The sequence below is a fragment of the Paramisgurnus dabryanus genome, chromosome 13, assembly GCF_030506205.2.
Source record: "Paramisgurnus dabryanus chromosome 13, PD_genome_1.1, whole genome shotgun sequence".
In the NCBI taxonomy this organism is placed as follows: domain Eukaryota; kingdom Metazoa; phylum Chordata; class Actinopteri; order Cypriniformes; family Cobitidae; genus Paramisgurnus; species Paramisgurnus dabryanus.
Genome location: NC_133349.1, coordinates 16748834 through 16768099, shown reverse-complemented (window position 1 = coordinate 16768099; position 19266 = coordinate 16748834). Strand labels below are relative to the sequence as shown.

At 38.1% G+C, this 19266-nt stretch overlaps 1 protein-coding gene across 2 annotated transcripts; it reads right to left on the bottom strand.

Annotated features, from left to right (window-relative positions):
* Window positions 1-18: 18 nt before the first annotated feature.
* tex10 (testis expressed 10) lies at window positions 19-18928 on the bottom strand. 2 transcript variants are annotated; one of them, XM_065260820.2, is made up of 16 exons: window positions 18843-18928; window positions 18131-18335; window positions 17416-17933; window positions 17088-17297; window positions 16368-16614; window positions 15987-16099; window positions 15478-15737; window positions 14973-15111; window positions 14595-14764; window positions 13645-13822; window positions 9093-9181; window positions 8864-8997; window positions 3414-3494; window positions 769-938; window positions 392-602; window positions 19-240 (listed from the first exon to the last, which is right to left on the bottom strand). In XM_065260820.2, the coding sequence occupies exons 2-16, from the start codon at window positions 18308-18310 to the stop codon at window positions 130-132; spliced, it is 2811 nt and encodes a 936-aa protein (XP_065116892.1). In that variant the 5' UTR covers window positions 18311-18335; window positions 18843-18928; the 3' UTR covers window positions 19-129. The 2 variants fall into 2 exon arrangements, with proteins under 2 accessions (XP_065116892.1, XP_065116893.1); XM_065260821.2 differs by lacking the exon at window positions 18843-18928 and adding an exon at window positions 18625-18642.
* Window positions 18929-19266: the final 338 nt, after the last annotated feature.

Below are 19266 nucleotides of genomic sequence, written 5' to 3'. Positions count from 1 at the left end.
CAAAGAAAGTTCACATCATTCAGTTACCACAAGGTTTATTTTTACCATTTTGTAAAAAAACAACTGTATTTATTCAGGAAAAAAAGAATAAACAAAAGGCTGTATCAATGAACGTTGTAGTATTAGAGGTTAAAAGATTTCTCTTATGCCCATGTTGGCACGGTGACCAGAGACCGTCACATTGTAGCAATACAGCAAATCAGTCAGCCACTGCTCTCGCGTCTCTCTGCTATAGCAAGCCTGGAAAAACAGAAACACAATAGTGAGACTCTGTACTAAATTTAAACAGGTCATATGAAAATTAACTGTAACCAAGCTGCTTTCACTTGATGGTACGTAAAGGGGTGGATGTGAACAACAACCTGAACGTGTGCCATAAGGAGCTACATACCGTCAAGTCCCGTATGATGTGTTGCAGCACATTTGTGTTGGCTATCATGTGATTGCGTAACTGAGTGTGCTGAAGAAGTAACGACAGAATCTGTGCCAATAGGGGGAGCTCCTCCTCACACAGGTCGCACACTTGAAAAGATTGCAGTACCAATCGCAGCAGCCTCGGTACAGTGCTCAACGCCGCAAAACACGCCTCCCACACGGCATCCCTACAGGAAAGACGAACACCAAAACTTACAGATGAATCATTTTACATTTTTGGCTAACCTGAATTTAATTCAAAACTATGATGGCACAATTGTGGTACTTAAAATGTAATTTTTAATGTTCATTATTATGCAGCATGTGGGTGAAGGCCTGTTTGTGCGCACACACCTCTTGCGGGCGCTCTGCTCGAGTTGGAGCAGGAGATTGAGCATGCTTAGACAACAGTCGGACAGGAACTGTAGAAGCGTGTCGCTGGGTAGGAAGTTGACATCCAGTAACCGAGGAACACACCTCAGAACAGCAGCACACAGACAGTCTGGAACCACTGTCAGTACGCACTACAAAGAGATGCAGACAAGAGTGTTACCACCTACACAATCCCTTGCTCGACTGCCCACTCACTTGACAATCAGGAGTTCCAAGGGTCCCTTCTAAATTATGAGTCAGAACTGTGATCCTGGACCACAAAATCAGTCAAGGATCAATTTACAGCATCCGAATTTACAGCATCCGAAAGCTGAATATATAGACCCTTTTACAGCTCACGTGATCAAATAGCCTGCGCGCGCATTTGGGCAACAGAAGTGGTGTTATTCCCCATTGGTTCTAACGTGGTAGCAACTCAGAGAGTTTATTAAAACGGTTTCTCAACATCAAAATGTCCCGTTGTTGCGTTTGGTTGCACTAATATAATATACTAATATACGTATATATGTATCTGGCAACTTTATTTTTGGCCATCTGCTAACGTCTTTTATCCACTCCACTATAGTACACGGATCTGGTAGCTGTGTTAAAAATGTTGATAAAGTCAATTTTTTTTAAATAACTTACTGTTTGTGTTGCTTCACTGTTGATTCTTACGATTCTTCCGTTGCCTAAATGCGCGCGCATACGCTGCCACGTCATCATTGTGTACAAACAGTAAAAGGGTCTATAAGCTTTCCATTGATGTGTTGTTTGTTAGGGTGGGACAATATTTGGCCGAGATATGACTATTTAAAAATATGTAAAGTCCTTAATAGCAACACACATGATAAACACATTTCAACAAATTTAAAACTAATTATAAATTATTTTTTATATATTTTGGTAGTAAATGTACAAAATATGATCATTACTTAATCCTAACGATTTTTGGGGGGGAAAATTACGATAAAAACAACTTTGACCAATAACATTTCTTGTAGGCTACAAATAAAGAGTTTGGTTCTAAAAAGTGATAAACGCCATTTAAAAAAAAAGTTACTGCCAAAATCAGTTTTGTATTTGGTCAGTATTAAAAAATAAAATCCGATATGCGCTGTGTTATTCTGTCATCTTTTCTCCCTTTTTTCCCAAAACACGATAAACGCCAGTCCTCCTTTTCTGCAAAATGCAATAAATCCACTCAACAAATCACAGCGCACCATTCCACGCATTGTAAACAACAATGGCGGCGCTTTAAATACACACAGAATCCAAGTTTTCCTCATCTACTTTGTACTTCGTGATCAACAAACAAACAAAAACAAAATAATTTTTTGATGGCATTAATAAATCTGTGGTAATTTTTTGTGATGGGAAAAAAAAATGCCAGCTGTTGCTTGTTCTCACACGACAGCATCAAGCTTCTGACATGCTAACACACTGACCTCAGGGGATCTTATGAAAAACTTTCCATTATTTTACTTTAAGTCAGGGGTGGGGAACCCTGGGTCCTGAAGGGCCACTGTCCTGCAGAGTTTAGTTCCAACCCTAATCAAACACACCTGAATTTCATTTCCAAGTAATCCTGAAGACTTGAATTAGATTTTCCAGGTGTGTTTAAAAACAGTGGCCCTCCAGGACCAGGGGCCTGTACCATGAAAATGGTTAAACAAACTCAGGGTTACAGGATTAGTTTCAAGTTGACAAAACCAAGCCAATCTGACCAGGCCTTGTTGGTACGAGCTATTTTCATGGTACCCAAAACCCAGGATTTGCACAAACTAATCCTAAGCTTACCTGGCTAACAAACTAAACCGGCTTTATGGTATAGGCCCCATGGTTCCCCACCCCTGCTTTAAGTCAACGAAAATCGAGCAGGACAAAACATTTTACAGCTGACTGTCAATACAGTTCAGTGACGACATCCCAAGATGACAGCAGCAATGACAGTGTTCTTAATATGACAAAGTAAGTGTTTTGATTAATGCCATTGATGTTTAATCAGTGTATACTACTAGTCAACTAAATGAATTTACATGGCAAAGATGAATGCACATTTATATATTGATTTAATAGATTTATAACATTTTGAAAAATATCAGTTGTTATAATAAATCTTTGAAAATCAAATTATGGATTTTTATTTTTAATGTTACTATAACCTAAAGATGCTATGTGAAAGTGTGTAACAGAAAATATTCGTTTTCATCTAGTCACTTTCTTTGTATAGAAAACATGTTTTTACCAAAATTAGTCAAAATGGATTTATTGCGTTTTAGAACCAAACTCCTCAAATATACTCGTGTGACTTATGACTGGTTGAGTGGTCCAGGGTCACAATTGTAATTGGCCCCTTAATAATTCATGTAAACAAAGAACGCTTCAGGATGCTCACGTCCTTGTGCGGGTTAAAGGGTTTTTAAAACTGCAACTAGAGAAAGTACTAAGTTGAATTGACTAAATTAACAATGACATTTCAAATCTGAGAATTGAACTGCAATACATAATTTTTTTTATATATATATAATTAAAATAATTTTCCATTTAGAATGAGAAATAAGATGTACAACAATGTATGTTTATCATTTCTTTATATAAAAATAATGTTTACAATGGTTGCTTACCAGATTCTTAATGATGGCATTCTGTAATACATCAAAACACTGTGCACGAGAGCCAAGAGTCTCCAGGCAGTGACAAATCTCCTACAAAACAACACAGTCATGTTTTTGAATGGATTAAACTGTAAACGAGTGAACTGAATGATATATTCATGAATGCACTCATCTGTGAATGTTCACTATGTGTAATGAAATAGTTAGCACTTTCACGTTGTTGCGAACCATAACTGGAGCAACATGAGAATGAGTAAAGGACATCTTACTCAAAAATAAACAATTTAAATGAAAATTCTGTCATTATTGACTCACCCTCATGTTGTTTTAAACCTGTATGAGTTTCTTTATTCTGTTGAACACATAGACTGTAAAAAAGATGGATGACTCAATGTCGCTGCCCTTCATCATAATGAATTGAATTGAAGTAATTGTAAATAATTTTTAATTTAGAGCTGAGTCCCGTTCATTTGAGGGGGCGATCAAAGAGCCACCAGCTTCACTTTTCAAGATGTACAGTGTATGAGGCACACCTGGTTGAACACAAATGAAGATATTTTGTACTGTAAACTGTGTGCTTACCATCACTTATCAAAATATCTTCTTTTATATATATAACAGATGAAAGAAACTCATACAGGTTAAGAACAACATGAGGGTGAGTAAATGATGACAGAATTTTCATTTTTGGGTGAAAATAAAATGTTTTAAATATGTTAACTTTTGAGTAAACAACACACTTGAGCTGTGAAAATGTTCAAATTTTTCTAAAACAAAAGATGAAGTAACAGCAAACAGGAACAAAAAGATGAAATGGACTCAAACAATCAGAAAGAGTCATTTAAAAAAATAGAAGACGACACATGTTTTCACTATCAATCAACAAAGATATAAACCTCTGAGGTAGTGCTGCTGTAGCTCAATTGGTAGAGTATTGCATAAGCAAAGTAAAGGTCTTGGGTTCGATCAGTACTGACAAAAATGTATACCTTGAAAGCACGGCAAGTCAGTCAAGCATTTGCTAAATGTGTAAATGTAAATAAAGCATACATCATAACACACACATGGCTGAAGTCAAACATAAATGTATCCAAAGGAGAAATCTGCAGAGAACAAAGAATCCTATAGCACCACACACACACACACACACACACACACACACACACACACACACACACACACACACACACAAGCTCAAAGCGTTCCCTCAAAGCCACTGCGCGTGTTTAATCATAATGGAAGTTGACATTGGACAGATTAGCGACACCCTGCCACTCTGAACTGATATTTTATGAGCACAAACAATAAATAAGCGTGTGAGTATGTGAGAAATCTAATAGTGCTAATAGCATTAGGGCAGATTAGTTGAAATTGAAGGCATTCAGAGCAGGTTATTATCAGACATTAATCAGACTAACAGTGTTAAGAACACATTACACATGCTTTAGATTACAGACCTCTGATTGGCAATAAAGGACCGGACCCCCAGCAGCCACACACACAATCTTCAAAGATAATTTGACAATAATTGGCGAGCTATATATGTGCGAGTGAGAATATCTGACAATGTGTGAATTTCATTTAAAAGTGTGATTGTTAGAGATAGCAGTGGGATTAGCGGCACACTTTTGTTTCTTTTTACATTTTTAACACACTGAGATGTATTAGCAGAGCTGTAAACAAGGTGCTAAAATGTATTATTATAATAAATTAACGTGAATTCCACTTTTTTCTAATCAAAGTAGTATATTTCAGCAAATGCAAACATTGAGAAAGAAAAAAGTTTATCCAATATATTGTTTAAAAAAACATTAAGGTTGAGAGGTTAATAAAAACTTGTGCTTAAAAGTTTTTAGTTTCTGAAGTACTTAAGGGAACAGTTCACCCGAATATGAAAATGTTCTCATTATTTACTCAACTTCATGCCATCACCACGATAAGTTTTAATATGGCAGCACATCTATAATGTTGAATCTCATCGGTTCTTGTGTCTCGTGACAAAACAATGAGATTCCACATTATCAGCATGCAACAATTTTTGAACTTACCATCCTGATCTGTATATTGGCAAGGATACATGACATATGTGACACTAGAGTAGACCCTTTAAAATTGATTGATGTATGGTTTGTTAGGATGGGACAATAATGGCCTAGATGCAACTACCGTATTTGAAAATGTGGAATTTGAGGGTTGTCCAAATGAAGTTCTTAGCAACTGCATCCACTCACAAAAAGTAAGTTTAAATATTTTTCTATAGAAATTTTCTAAATATCTTCATGAAACATGATCTTTTTACATAACATCCTAATCATTTTTGGCAGAAAAAAAAAATAATCATTTTGACCCATATAATGCATTTTTGGCATAGCCTGTAAAAAAAGATAGACCATGCGACAACGCTTCCTTCCATTCTAATGAACTGAACGTAAAATGTCAGATGATGGACGCTGACATGTTGCACAAAAACGTCAATTTGGAGCCAGGGCATCGTCCGTGGAGAACCGGTATCAAACATAGTCCTAAACGCTTGCATGCCCAATTTAACCACGCCCCTTGAATGTCTCATTTGACTGGCTTTCTAAAATAAGGTAAGTTAACTCTTTCCCCGCCGTTGACGAGTTATCTCGTCAATCCGCAATGGCGCTATTATCCACCACGTCCTTAAAAACCCGGAAGTATCGCCCTAGGGCAAACAGCTGTATGTCCGTCTAAGTTTTGAGGATCGCTCTGCATCTGATCTCTATCAAAAGTCCTTTACAAAAATGGAATTATCTTAGCTTTTTGCTCAAAATTTGGTGTTTTTTAAGAAATTTGAGAGGTGATAAAAAGAAAACTAATGAAGGTAGGATGAAACGTTTTTTTTTTAAGTAGAGGGTCTGTTCTTTCATTTCATATATTGTATGTTTATATATTTAACTCTTTCACCGCCATTGACGAGATATCTCGTCAATTAAGAGAAAACGCTTCCCCGCTAATGATGAGATTTTCCGTCTTTCTGCAATACCGCTATTATCCACCAGGTGAACTTCCGCAACTTATACAACCCGGAAGTAGCGCCTCACGTGAAGAAACCTACCCATGTTTGAGAGGTGATTACAAGAGAACTAAGGTAGGATAAAACGTTTTTTTTTTTTTTTTTTTGAAAGCAGAGGGTCTGTTCTTTCATCTGATATATTGTTTGTTTATATATTTAAAGAAGAACATTTTCTGGAAGACATTCAACTTTTGTGAAAATCATGAAAAATGCTGGCGCTGGCTGGCAACTTTTTTTTTAAATGCTGGCGGGGAAAGAGTTAAAGAACAACATTTTCTGAGAGGCATTAAACTTTTGTGGAAATCTATAAAAATGCTGGTGGGGAAAGAGAGTTAAATACTACTCATTTTGTCGGTGTGAAATAACACAGAAATCCAAAATTATAAGTTATATCTTCAATCTTCCCCCGAAGCTTAAAGAAGCTCAAAGAAGCTGTCAATCACAAATGTCAATCATAATGACACGCCCCCTTTCAATAGCATCAAATTACTAGCTAAAATGAAACTTATCACAAAAATGAACAATTGAACATATCAGCGTGATAAAAACTACCTTAAACAACACCAAAGAGTTTTTTTTACCTTAAAATAACGTTTCCAAAAACGTTTCAGTCGTTCATCTACACGAAACAGGGTGAACGGCACTTTCGCATTCGCTTTGCAGCCCTCTATCGGCCAAAACTGCACTAAAGAAGTTTCCAACCGTCTGGTCGCGGTCCTGTAGTTCGAGTGGAAACTACAAAAACTTGCTTTACGGCAGACCTACAATCCAATCAGAGCCAGCTTTGCTGCAGTAGGCTTAATTATTTACAACAATGGTAATGGACAATTCTGCTTCCAACCTGTAGGGGGAGCAAAGAGCAAAAACTCTTAAGTGTTGCTTTAAAGGACCAAAACCATCTTTAGGGGAAATTGTATTGGAAGTGTAATTTTTTATATGAGTCCTGTTCGTTTGCATAGAGATTGCAGGGTTTATGACTTGTACTGCTGCCAAACACCAGGGGGCGATCAAAGAGTCAGCAGCTTCACTTTTCCAGCTGTATGAGGAACACCCGATTGTTGGCTATTGCTACAGATATACCAGTGCGACTTAAGACACATATCAATGACTATTAATAATATTAATTTGGGGTGGTGATGGCGCAGTGGATAGGACACACGTCTTTGGTGTGAGAGACCCGGGTTCGAATCCACTTTGACACACCATTGTGTCCCTAAGCAAGACACTTAACCCCTAGTTGCTCCAGAGGTGTGCGACCTCTGACATACATAGCAATTGTAAGTCGCTTTGGATAAAAGCGTCAGCTAAATAAGTAAGGAATTAACATTATTGTTTTTTAAATTAATATTTTGAGCTAATAATTATTTATAATTTTATTATTAATTTATTTTGCTTCAGAACACATAAACACTGGAGTCATTTAGAGTAACATTAAAGATGGATCTGTGTGCTTTGTAGAGCTAAGATAACATGCGTTTTAATATAAAATTATTTGTGTTTAAATGATAAAAGGTAATCATAAACATTTGGTATGGCATGAGGGTAAGTAAATTATGAGGAAGATTTCATATTTAGGTAAACTATTCCTTTTATATGAAGGGGTTTAAAGTAGAATCTCAAAGTAAGTTATTGCGTTGAGAGGAAAGGGTCTGCGTGCCTGTGTACATAAACCCGATTTCCTTCTCATTAAGAGCCTGCATAACCCTAACCTGGTGGCATAATCTCCCACGTCATTCCTCATTACCGTGATGCCAGCCATCCCTCTACACCTATACTGCCTGATTGACTCGGACACAAAAATGAAAGTCCAGAAAAAATTGCGTGAAGGAATTAGCTTGTATTAGCTTGAGAGTGCAGCAGAGGGAGGGGGTTGCATACAGCCAGACCCTCACCCCAGGGTGTGGTTTTGTTGGGTTTTAATTTCCGTGTAAAATGTCAGCTGGTGATGGTGTCCGCTGGCTGGCATTAGCATTTGCTTTTGCCAGGAGCGTTCTGATAACCAGCCATTATTGAAATATGGAGACACCTACACCGGTGCGACGTGATAAACCTTCCACCTGCTCGACAGACTGGCTCTCTCCGGGGGAAACTTAGACATACTTGTGCTTGGAATATCAACCTGAGTGGACTGAACATCCTGCTACTTCAAGGGACAGGGAAGTGAAAACAATTGCACGGTACAAATCGTATGAAGTAATAAAGCGACAAAAAGTAAAAAAAAAATGGTTTTAGTTATAGATTGGCATGTGTCAATTCTGTGCTGATCCCAGTTAAGCCGATAGCAGGTAGGTAGAGTAACACAAAGAGCAGCCAACAGTAAATGATGAATGACTGACAGAAGCAAGAGTTACTGACAGATCAGATGAAAAAAATAAGAGGAACACAGCGGATGAGAGAGAGAATGAGAGAGAGCAAGAGTCACCTCCACCACATCCCAATGGTGCAGGAACTGCTCCAGGGTTGTGGCAAACACGCTGAGCGGAGAGAGACTGGACGAGGGGAATAGACAGTCTTCATCTGTGTGCTGCAGGGCCTGCAACGTCTCAAAGGAGAACCCTGAAGCAAAGCAAGGAACAGTGCTTTATTATCATCAAGCTTGTTGTCGGCGATCATATCATTGAATGCTGTGTCTGATGCAAGTGTCTGCACACCTGTTAGCGTGGTGAAGAAGAAACTGAGGTAATCCACATCCTTCACCGGCACATCCTGTGAACCGCCCGACCAGCCACTCAGAGGAGACCTGCGGGGAAGCACACATGCATTACTGTGCAGCGGGCCGGCACTGATCCGCTCTCCTGTTACGATCTCACACTGTACCTGTGTGTGTTTGCATGTGTGTGCGTGCGTTTAGTGAGAATGTCAATCTAAAAATACAGGCCATCTGAGATCCTTCATTTCCTTTGAAATCAACCTCCCGCCACACAAGCCTGAGCAATAAAACACCCTTAACGCTATAAAGTAAATGCTGGGCTCATCCTCAAAATGTGACAGAGACACAGTGTTCACAGCGGAGGCTTTTATGACATTACATGTGAATTTTTTCCACTGTACTGTTTAACGGTTTGCTTAAAACGGCCACCAGTTGTAATCTAAACTTCAAGGTACAAAAATGGTGTTAATCCTAAACCAAATCCAGTGAAAAGCTAATAAGGTGGGGTACGTCTAAAACAAGCGTTTTAAACATTTGTTTTGACTAATATAGCATATATAGATACTAATATATAGTATCTTTAACAAGCTTTTGCACTATTTTTGTATGCAGAGGTTGCATTATCAGTGCAAGTTCATGGGTTCAATGCCCAGGGAACACACATAGGGGTGCGCGGGGCAAAAACTTATGCGTGGTTAGTTGTAATATGGACTGTTTACATTGTTGCACTAAGTTAAGTGTGTTGTATTTTCTGTATTTTTTTCACGCTGCCAATAGATGATCTCCCGCAAATTATTGTAAATGTATAATGTTTTTCCAGAAAGTTATTGATGAACGAGTGTTTTGGTGGCATGTAAGTATATATATATTTTTTTCATCATATGTTTTTTTTCAGTTTCTAAGTAGGGTGTGTAAGATACCAAATCCAATGCTATGTCATATTAATCAGTGTCTTGTTGACAAAAACATATATTGTTTAAAATTATGTCTGCAGCTCTCCGCAACTTTTTTGGTGGGCTTGAAAATGTTTTGACCCTGCCGGGTTAGTTGTTACGCTGTGTTACAACTAACCCCTCAGCACTTACGATATGAAAACCGCTAACGTTAGCATAATTCTTGCCGATGTTTTAGGCTACACATGAATGATTGCTGTCGGCCAACAAAAAAAATGTGCCTGTCTTATCAAAAATCTAAATGTATTTTTGTTCATATCTTTAATATTGATTGAATAAGGTCACGTCAAAGATTAAAAACATAATGAACTAAATGGCTAAAATCAGACTTTGATGCTCATTACCTCAGAATTTGATTTTGAAACTGTAGTATGGTTATTACAGACAGGGTCACATATATATAAAAAAAATTCTTACATATTTAGACATTTGTATCCATTTATAATTGAACTAAAGGGCTGGATGAATGAATACAGTGTGGATACTTGTCTATTATAGACAGATATATAAACAAGATCCACTTCAAGTATATAGACAAAACAGTTTTGAAATATTTGCCTGCAATCTTAATTTTTAGCAAGTGTTACAACTAACCCCCTGCCTGTTACAATTAACCCCACCTATGGGGTAAGTTGTAACGTTTGCACTTCTGTCACATTTTGTGTAATTGTCCAAGAATGGTAAATACTAGAAACAAACTTCAAATGTTTATTTGTAGCAGAGATGTGTGTGTTGCTGTGTAAAAATAGAATTAATCAAACTCAAACATTCTTTGAATAATTAAGCCGAAACCAAAATGCTTTGTGCCCCGCTCTCCCCTACTAATAAAATGAATACATTGCAAGCACTGTAAGTCACTTTGGCCAGCATCTACATAAATGTTTTTTAAAAGTGTGTATTTTCATTTTGTTGGACATATTATAATTTGGTTTGTAAAACTACTGAATCACACAGGTATACCCGTATATAAAATGCACAGAGCAGGGGACCAAGGGGTCACCACCAAGACCTTCAGGTCACACCAGTGTGGGCTGCATTTGTGATGCTGTGCTTCTTTGTGTCTGTGTGAATTCAAGGCTTCAGTGAACATTGATGGCAAGATATTGTTAGTACTGAGCGTTTCAGTCATGCTTTTCTGAGAAGGAAATCTGAGAGCCAGTGTGTGTGTGTGTGTGCTTGAGGGAGTGACTGTGTGAAAGCTACTCGAGGACAATCTATGCAGTCCCATGATTCTCTCTTATAGATGTGGATCAGTCTCAGGCCAGTAAATGAATGAGTATCTGATATTCCAGTTGGTTAAATTTTATTTTTTCTTGCTGTGATCATAAAATAGCAGTGCTGGATTTCTTTAATTCATACCAACTGACTTGCATCCCTTCAACCCATTAGTTTAAAGTTGTAAATACACATACCACTCACTTACTAAGAGATGCATTAAAAAAAGTTGGTGTGCATTTGTGTGCCAGCCAAACACAAAACTAACCTAACAACACACGCACACACACACTAATATTAAACTAATGACAATTCTAGTCTAAGTTTAGCAACACTTGATAGACACTTTTCAAAGCTCTTTTATGAGTATTGTAATGCTGATGTTATCAAAAGTAAATTCCCTTGCAGGACAGAGCATTCAGTTCATGTTGCTCCTAAAGGCATGTCACATAGTCCCGTTATGAACAGAAGCAGTGTTAGGTGATGCTCCATTAACACGGTGGATGTCTGTAATTGATCCAGACTGTTTAAAAAGCGCGATCGGCATTAATCCGCTTGCCACAGAATTTTGTTCTGGAATTTTGATGTGACTTTATGCCCAGATTCAAAATTCATATGCGGGACATGGTGCCCGACCATTAGATGGTTGTTCTTGTTTAAACAGAAGAGTAATAGTGCCCCCTATAGGTATTAAAGAACTATAGCATAAGCTTTGACCTTTACCGTCTGTTTTTTTCTTATGAAATCCAACAGGAAAGGCAGTGTAAGTAAGACACGCTCACACATCACACAAGGGCTCGCTGTTACAACGTCACAGTGAGTTCTCAAACATCATTCCCATTAGGATTTGTGGGAACACCACAAATAAGAGTGGCTTAAGGCTAGTGACTAAAGAAACAGTAGGGACACAGCTTGCCACAAAGATACACATACTGATGTACTCACACAAACCCTAAAGCCCTCAGCACGAAGGAATGCTCTGTCAATTATCCAACATCTCATCTGCTTACGTAAAGACACAGTTTCTGCAGCTCATTTTAATGTAAGATTAAAGATGAATCTAAGATAACAAGTGATTGATCTGTAGTACAATCAACAATTGAAGTACATGGCTTTTTTATCCAAATATAAAAATGATGTCATCATCATTGAGTCACCCTCTTTTCTACCAAACCACTAGATTCAGAACATATTTTCTTAAATAGGAAACTAAAGATAATGTTAAACAAAATGTTAGTTCCTGACAGTAAATAATGACAGTTTCACATATTTGAAAAAAAAAACCTACACATTAAAATATATTGAGATGTACTTACATTATTCATTTATTTTTAGCTAGTCTATAGTACGCATGTGGCAGTGTTTTTCTTGTTACGGTAATTGCTAGGACTTTATAGCAGTAAACTGTGTTTAATTATGTTGTAGTTACTATTTGAACAAATTATATTTATAAAAAAAGATAATAATATATTTCAATAAAAAATTAATTTTAGAATTTAAGAAACTAAATCAACATTTAGTTGTTTTGTCAATGTCATTTTTATCAAGAAGCTTCTTGAAGTCTTTAAAGAATATTGATGGAGTTCACATGCTCTTTGCATGTGAAAGTCCTGCGCCTTTCACAGATGACATAAATTTTTACAAATACATTTAAACAACTTAACACAGTGATTGCTATCAGGATGCGAGGAGACTTTTAACCAGCATAACTAAAAATGTTTCAGGATCAAATCTGTTACCCTACCTTTAAAAGCCACTAAACACTTCCATGTTTTCCATATTTAAAGTAAGTATGGTGGCAAAAAATAAAACATGGCAATTTTTTTAAGCAGATAGAAAATTAGAACTATATTGTATGGCAGATGAGCACTTGGTTTGCAGCACTTCGCCCACGGGACTTCACAGTGACCCATTATGGCTCAGTTTATCCCCATTACAACCATTCGTGTTTAATAGACATGACCAATCAGAGTTAATTGGGAAAATTAAGGATACTCTGATTGTTCGGAACAGTGCTTGACTGTCTCTGATTGGTTAAATTGTTTGATTCCATTAGCAGTGAAAACTATGAGGTCGCTGTCTCCTCTCAGCAGTAGCAGAAACAGACAGACTTTCTAAACATATCAGACACTCAAACAGTCGCTTCCCATACAGTATTTATACATGTATTTATTTTACCATTTTTGTCCGAATTATATTTGCCACCAGTGAGAACTAAACTAAAACAGAGGTTTGTATGTTGCATGTAACCTTTAAATGCATGCAATGTGGTCAAACGTGTCTGTCTAAATTTGTATAGCTGCTGACCATCAGTACACCCATTGCTATTTTGAAGATAGATATCTGATTGCATTAGTGCATGTTGTCGTGTCATTCCCATCATACCTTAGATGGATGGTGCGGATAAGCGTGGTCGCCAGGCTAGCTGACACTCTCCCAGCATTGCAGACCTGGCTAAGGCATGACAGAACCTCAGCAGGAAACACTGGCAGGAAATAAAGAATCTGAACTAGCCTCTTCTGAGACTCCACAGGCAACACCACCACACATCCATCATGAGGATCTGTAACATTGATAAACACAGATATTCAAAACAAAAGATACAAAAAATATTACAAAGACATTTTAAAGAAATAGTTCACACAAAGATACAATAATGTCATTATTGCATTCCAAACATGCCTGCTTTTTGTTTTTTCTTGGAATACAAAGGATGTTTATGTTAATCCACATTGCATTAGCAGAACAAAGGTTGTGGGTATGATTTCCAGAGAACCTACATACTAATAAAAAAAATGATAGGTTGCTTTGGATTGAGGCGCTTGCCAAATGCATTTGTCTAAAGAAATGCAGCTCTTGTCATATAATGGAAGCTGAAAGTGTCCAAAAAACAAAAACAAATTAGTCTATGTAACTTGTTCACTACATTCCACATTTTCAAACTATTTTTGATTTCCTTTATTCCTTTAGTAAACCATTTCTTCATTCTGATCGCAAGTCTTGAAAAGAATTGAAAGTGCAGATGTATGTCACTGCTACAGCTCAATATGTAAGACATAAATGTCTGTTTTTATGTGTATGTATGTGTTTGTGTTTGTGTGTGCTTGAGAAAAAGAGAGAGTTCTGTCCTGTCAGTGATCACAGATAGACAGACATTATTAGCCACTGACGCACGCTACTGATGTCACCACACACAAAGAGAGCGCTGTGCTCCTGAAACATAACCCTATAGAGACGCCACCGGTCTAGTGCTCACCCTCCCTCCCAACCACCAGAACCCTTACACAAGCGCACGCCTCGGTACGGTAATTTTTGAATGAACGTGTTTCGATTACCGTAAAGACTGCATGCACATTTCTGCAGACTGTTTAGAAGGTCTTTGTTGCCCCTGGCGGCCGCCGACTGCACCGTCTCTAGAAGATGAGCGGAGAGCTGAGGATTCCTACTGCCTAACTGAACCAACTGCACTGGCAGTGATGCCAACCAGCATGCTAGAATCTTGCTCCTGAAATCAAAGATTGAAATCAAGCAGATGCTCCTAATCTCATAATTTAACTTGAATTTTAAAAGACAAGGTCACACAACGACGAAAACAGCAAGTGCGCATAGATACGTACACATTATGACCAAAAATGAAAAGGCAATTGAGAATAACACAGCATAACACATACTGGAGTTCAGGCACGATTTTCTCATTATGTATGGGTGTATACCTGGCAATATGAGGGTGGTTCTGATGCTCTTGAATGTAGAGTTGACTGAAAAAGCTCAGAAGCAGAGTGCGGACGCTCAAGCCCAGATTTCTCTGTTGATACTGCACATACACAGCCTGCAGGAGTTCCTCTGTCACCACTGCAAACAGACACACTTTAAAAACCAAAGTCCACAGCACAAAAACAACAACATTTTCTGCTTAAAGGGATAGTTTACCCCCCCCCCCCCAAAAAAAAATCTGCCATTATTTTCTCATGTGGTTACAAACCATACATTTATTTTTTCTGATGAACATGAAGGAAAAGATTTGAGAAATGTTTGTAACCAAACCAATTATGAGACAAAAAGAATATTATGGAAGTGAATGGGGCGGTTAATATCAATGGTTTGGTTAATACCATCATAAAAACAAAGACATTTCTACAGGTTTTTAACAACTTGAGGGGAACTACCCATCTAAGACTTCAATTTTATATTTTTCTACTGGAAGGAAAAGGTTTTTACCACGACTGCGCTGGGTAACAATCATCCTCCACACAACTTCCAGCAAAGCTGCCAGATGCTTTGAACTCAGCTTGCTCCCGTTGGACAACGTCTCCCTAACGAAGGCTCTGATTGGTCCGAGCCAGTCTGCGTCTTCACGAGCGATGTGATCACGGCCCCTAAGACTGAGTGTCACCATAACTTGACACAATGTGACGTTTAGGGCCAAGGGCTCCACATTTCCCCCTGGAACAGCTCCAACTGCCGCCTGCTGGTGAATCCTGAACACAAGAAAATGTAACAAACAAAGCAATGTTAGTAAATGTATAATACCTGTGCAACGAGAATTGAAGTCTTTTAAATTACCAAAACATATTGACTATTATGAAACTATTATCTGTGTCCTGAACAGTTCCCTTGTCTATCATTTTGATGGTGCAACCATTTTAAGCCTTTTTTTAATAGTATGGCATCGGCAACTGCATTGAAACACATGCAAACAAACGTGACTGTTGGTCTTGTCAGATCACCTCTTTCCTTCAGCTTTCTTCTTATGTCTTGCAACTTCTAGCAGACCATAGGGGAAGTTCTTCATGAAATGCTGTTTGAAGTCTGTTAGATATGCGTTACGAAACCAGGCATCCTGCAACATAATGCAAAAGTAATGGTCATGAGTTTTTGTGTGTTCCCACATATACATAATATCATCTGCCAAAGCAGACACTCCCAAACTTTTAATTTCGCAACCCATTAAATAGATATAATCTATACCTGGACCTACCATTATATGTTTAAATGGAAAATAAAAAAAATTACGTCATTGTTCCAGCCAAGTAACTTTGAGTGAATCACCTTGAACCCAGTTTGAAAAACCCTGTGCTAAAGTATGATACAGAAGTGTTTGTGTGTACCAGTATGTCCTGTTGGTCTGTCTGTGGGGTGAGTCTTCTCAGTAACTGAAGGATGGTCAGGATCTGAAACATTAGAGCCATGGACTCTGCTGAAAGCAGGTGGCCACTGTCCGTCTGCACACGCTGCCCACTTGCCGCCTCCACCCAGACCTCCAGCAAGAGAGGTACAAGGGTTTCTGCAAAGCCCTGAACGGTCTCAGCCGAGCACAGATCTTCATTCATCCCAGCCCCTAGTTCAGAGTCTGGCCTATACAAGACCAACATAACAGTAGGTGAACATGAGAAAAACATGGATGTTATCTCTTTTCATTTAACTGAGAACTGATATGAACCAAGAATGCTTTTAGAGTCTAAGTGTGCACATTTACTCTGTACATAAGCAAATGGTTAGCAAAAAATAATTGCATACGCAACAAGTAGTCTATACTTAAACCAGCAAAACTTTTTGATGCTTAATGTGATCAAGTATAGATTTAAAAATGTAAGGTTCATCTATGTTGGTCTACATTTAAATGTATGCATTTGGCAAACCCTTTAATCAAAAGCGACTATCATTTATGATTGTTCTCTGAGATCGAATCTGTGAACTTTTGTCCTGCTGATGCAATGCTCCACCAATTGAACCACAGGAACACTTACCATAGGTCTATATAGAGACACAGTGGTCATAGACAGAGAAATGAGCGGACGGTGATGTTACTATAACAAAATCAAACTTGCCTAAGCCGATAAGTGGAGTGTGGGGTGGGTGTAGCTCCAGAATTTTCAAACACTTGGATTTTGTCTTTCCCAAAGACATGCTCCTCCCATTTCACTTCTACAGGCGTCATTGAGCTTTTCTCTCTAGCCCACATTCCCAGACCATTCCTGCTAGTCATGCCTTCATCCAGCGGCCTTTCCTCAACAACCGCCTGCATGAAACGGCTCAACCTGTAGCCAAGCACAAAAAAATGTGTTACGGTACATTTATTGATAATAAAAGGGAAAAACCACCATGAACATTCCCCAAAACATTTTACGAGTTCCACAAAAACAATTCCTTTAATACCTAAGCAGCACGGTGAGTCTCCATTGCTGTGCCGTCACAGAGCGATTTGTACTTATGGTCAAAGAAAAGCTTCCTTTTCCTGATTTATCCTGCCCTGTTCCACCCTTCTTGCCCATTCGCCTCTGAGAGATGAGCTCTAGGAAATTGGCAAGCAGAACTGTATGTCTCTGAGACAAAAGTCCAGGATAATGTTCTAGCAGTACATCCAGGACGCGGAGAGCATCCTCCTGAATTCCTTCTGAGATGTGGGTCATGGCACAGGTGAGGTGGGCGCTAAGCAGGGGGAAAAATGGTACCACGCGCTCAACGGGAATGCACTGAGCTACGAAGCGCAATAGACGCACAGCGGCTGCTCGCACGGTGCCGTCTTTGTCGGTGAAGAGCGCAGCAACCTCGGAAAGGACCGTCGACGCATGCTGTTCAACCAAAGTGGGGTGACCAGACAGCAACTCCCTCAAACCCACCAGAGCACCCTGTTTTACATTACTGTTGTAATGGTGTAGCTGGGACAACAGATCCTGAGGAAAAGACAAAGGGGAGATTAATATTTACATGTCTTCATTTGAAAGACGCTTTAATACTAAAAGCCACTTCAACATACAGCAGTTGCTATGGTAACACAGTGCTCTACCAATTAAGCTAAAGGAAAATCTTCATTAGGAATTAAATATAGAGGATTAATAATTAGGAAAAGTGTTGAGTGCTGCTTATTTACCTTAATGCTGAGCTGTCTGTGAGTGGTTGGTCCTGCATCGCCATGCTTCAGCTGATCTGGTAGATGGATGGCTTTTGATTTGAAGTTGACGTTTGTTGCATTGTCAGCTTGTGGCTTCTTTTTGCCAACCTTTAGCTTAACTTTCTGGAAATCATCTTGCCTTTTTCGCTTTTTGGACATTGCTCAGTTGAAAGAAAAAAAATAACTATAACAAAAAATAAAACAAAAACATTAAGCATTTGAGTTTGAGAAAACAAATGATTAAAGAATAGGTTTACCATACTTCCCAACAGACTTTCAATATTCAGGTTATTTGAAAAATTTAAGTACAATAAAAAAGAAACCTTAAAGCAAGAAAATGTGAAATTAAAACAGACCAAATGTGCAATGGTTTAATAAATGCTTTTGACAGGCTGTTTGACAAGTATTTTGCATAACAACTATTAAAAAATGAAAGAAGGAAATATCTCAGTTCAGATAATTCAGAGCTTTACCGCAGCAGATGTGCACTATTTGTGTGATACGAAGCCTCCACAAAAACAAATTAATGTTTAGTGATGTGTTGTTTACTCTTCATGAATAAGCATTAGCGCAGCTGTACACAGTCATATACATTTTCACTGATTAAACCTATAGCACCAAGCAGTGCACTTACAGTGTGATACAACTATTACAAAAGAAAGACCAATTTAGACAAGTTTATTTTACTGACCACGGGCGATCACTCGTGTTGCAGTCAAACCATAAGAGGTCCTTCAATCCTATGGCTGCTCTACCAGAGCGACTAAACAGATGCCTGGTTGAATTTTCTACAGAAATGCTTTTCCTATGCTCTTAATTTTTTTGATAAATAAAATCAGTCAAAAACTTTAAAATAAAAATTTAGAGTAACTTAAATAGCTTTGTAAATACTGAAATATACATACACAAATCCAACTTAAAAATACAGTCTTTGTCGGCAGTTAATTCAATACTCCTTCAAAATAAAGGTTATGAGTCCCGTTTTTTTGAGAAAATTAAAATTAAAACCAAATTTAAACGTCAAACTACTTGTTTGTGTAATAATCAACGGACTCAACTGCACTAAAGTGTGAACCAAGGCGAATATAATATACCAACAAACTGTTAAAATATGC

What these genes read in the sequence shown, in the direction of transcription:
- tex10 (XM_065260820.2), bottom strand. Translation starts at nt 18,310, where the DNA reads ATGTCCAAAAAGCGAAAAAGGCAAGATGATTTCCAGAAAGTTAAGCTA. An exon ending in ACCATTGGGATGTGGTGGAG is followed by an intron (nt 3,495 to 8,863) that starts GTGACTCTTGCT and finishes GTTGTTTTGTAG; the next exon opens with GAGATTTGTCACTGCCTGGA. An exon ending in ACATCATACGGGACTTGACG is followed by an intron (nt 241 to 391) that starts GTATGTAGCTCC and finishes CTGTTTTTCCAG; the next exon opens with GCTTGCTATAGCAGAGAGAC.